This window comes from Alosa alosa, chromosome 22 (assembly GCF_017589495.1).
Source record: "Alosa alosa isolate M-15738 ecotype Scorff River chromosome 22, AALO_Geno_1.1, whole genome shotgun sequence".
Taxonomy (NCBI): domain Eukaryota; kingdom Metazoa; phylum Chordata; class Actinopteri; order Clupeiformes; family Clupeidae; genus Alosa; species Alosa alosa.
In genome coordinates this window covers 5,669,621-5,672,120 of record NC_063210.1, presented here as the reverse complement: position 1 = coordinate 5,672,120, position 2,500 = coordinate 5,669,621, and the positions used below count along the sequence as shown (strand labels likewise).

Here is a 2,500-nt window from a genome sequence, read left to right as displayed (position 1 = left end):
CAGTACACTACAACACAATCACACAGTACAACACAATCACATAGCAGTACACTACAACACAATCACACAGTACAACACAATCACACAGTACAACACAATCACATAGCAGTACAGTACAACACAATCACACAGTACAACACAATCACACAGCAGTACACTACAACACAATCACATAGCAGTACACTACAACACAATCACACAGCAGTACACTACAACACAATCACACAGTACAACACAGTACAACACAATCACACAGTACAACACAATCACACAGCAGTACACTACAACACAATCACACAGTACAACACAATCACATAGCAGTACACTACAACACAATCACACAGCAGTACACTACAACACAATCACATAGCAGTACACTACAACACAATCACACAGCAGTACACTACAACACAATCACACAGTACAACACAATCACAGTACAACACAATCACCTAGCAGTACACTACAACACAATCACACAGTACAACACAATCACACAGTACAACACAATCACATAGCAGTACAGTACAACACAATCACACAGTACAACACAATCACATGGCAGTACACTACAACACAATCACACAGTACAACACAATCACACAGCAGTACACTACAACACAATCACATAGCAGTACACTACAACACAATCACACAGCAGTACACTACAACACAATCACACAGTAGAACACAATCACATAGCTGTACACTATAACACAATCACATAGCAGTACACTACAACACAATCACATAGCAGTACACTACAACACAATCACACAGCAGTACACTACAACACAATCACACAGTAGAACACAATCACATAGCAGTACACTATAACACAATCACATAGCAGTACACTATAACACAATCACATAGCAGTACACTATAACACAATCACACAGTAGAACACAATCACATAGCAGTACACTATAACACAATCACATAGCAGTACACTATAACACAATCACATAGCAGTACACTATGACACAATCACACAGTATAACACAATCACATAGTAGTACACTATGACACAATCACACAGCAGTACACTATAACACAATCACACAGTATAACACAATCACATAGCAGTACACTATGACACAATCACACAGCAGTACACTATAACATAGTACACATGAGATGCTCTGTATCGCAAATCAGTTGACCTTAAGAAGTAACACAAAAGCTGATGTATAAGCTTATTTAAGAGTAGAACATGAGTTCACATGTGAGCACAATGTGTGTTTGACATTATATTGTGTACAGAATATATGATTTAAATGTATTTAGTGTGTGTGTGTGTCTGTCTGTCTGTCTGTCTGTGTGTAGATATATGCATGTGTGTGTGTGTAAGGATGCATGTATGAGAGTCATACCTGTCAACACTCCCGTTTTTCCCGGTTTCTCCCGTATTTCAAGGCCATCTCCCGGCACCCTCCCGTTTTGTTATTTCTCCCGGAAAACTCCCGTAATTCTCCCGTAATTTGCATGGCCATCAAACTTCATTTTAAAATCATTGATCCATTCATTTTTTCTATTAGTCTGACATCTCCCAGGTTACCAGATTGTGTATGAAATACACCCTACACATACACGATCACTTAGTTTCAATTTCAACCGTTTTGTCATAGGCTAAAACCTGGCAACCCAAAACCCAAATAAGAAAGCGGGTGCCGATTGCGCAGCCTGAGTCTCGTCGTAAGCAAGCGGGCTAGTTGAATGGCCTACTCCAGAACTAGCTGTTGTGAAATTGTTGGAAATTTAATTGATTAACACATCACATAAACTGTTATTGAGTGTTGTTGATACACGGAACTTGTGTCCTCGGAACCAAATCAGACAGCAAGCGAGTTCTGTTTTGGAAGTAGGCTGCAGGCAGGCAGCTGGTGGATACATAACTGGCATGCGTAAGTTAATAGTAAGGTAAAAACAACGACCAAAATGCAGTGTTGAAACACATGTATGAAACGTATTAGCCTACATATACAGATCCGGTATAAACACTGCCCCGAAAAAAAAAAAAGTATGTGTGTGCATATGTGTGCATCTATGTGTGTGTGTCCTGTCTGACTGTGGCTGTTCCTGTTCCCTGTAGGGTGGTGGATGGAGTGGAGGATAATAGCCGCACTTTTCACTTTAACGTGGAGCAGCACGGAGCCAAAGCCAGCAGCACCAGAATAGTACACGGTGCGGCACCCTTAACACACATGCACACACATGCATGCTTGCACACACACACACACACACACTTACTCACACACACACACACACACACACACACACAACTAACCAACCACACACCACACACACACAGACACACACACACACACACAGACACACACACACACTCACACACACACACACCGCTATGGGGTTCTACCATCAGGCTGATCTCTCTCTCTGTTCATTTTCCTCTTGCTGTCTCTTTTTTGCTATCTATAGTAGCAGGGTATGACAGCCCCTTGACGCCTTTCATCCATATAATGGTCCAGTAAAGGGG

At 41.4% G+C, this 2,500-nt stretch overlaps 1 protein-coding gene across 3 annotated transcripts in view; it reads left to right on the top strand.

Annotated features, from left to right (window-relative positions):
• Window positions 1-2,500, top strand: part of kcnh4b (potassium voltage-gated channel, subfamily H (eag-related), member 4b) — a 67,164-nt gene that overhangs the window by 56,278 nt on the left and 8,386 nt on the right. For all 3 annotated transcript variants that reach the window (XM_048233374.1, XM_048233375.1, XM_048233373.1), the window contains one exon: window positions 2,096-2,187. In XM_048233374.1, the coding sequence (XP_048089331.1) occupies window positions 2,096-2,187 (92 nt within the window). The remainder of the gene's footprint in view (window positions 1-2,095; window positions 2,188-2,500) is intronic.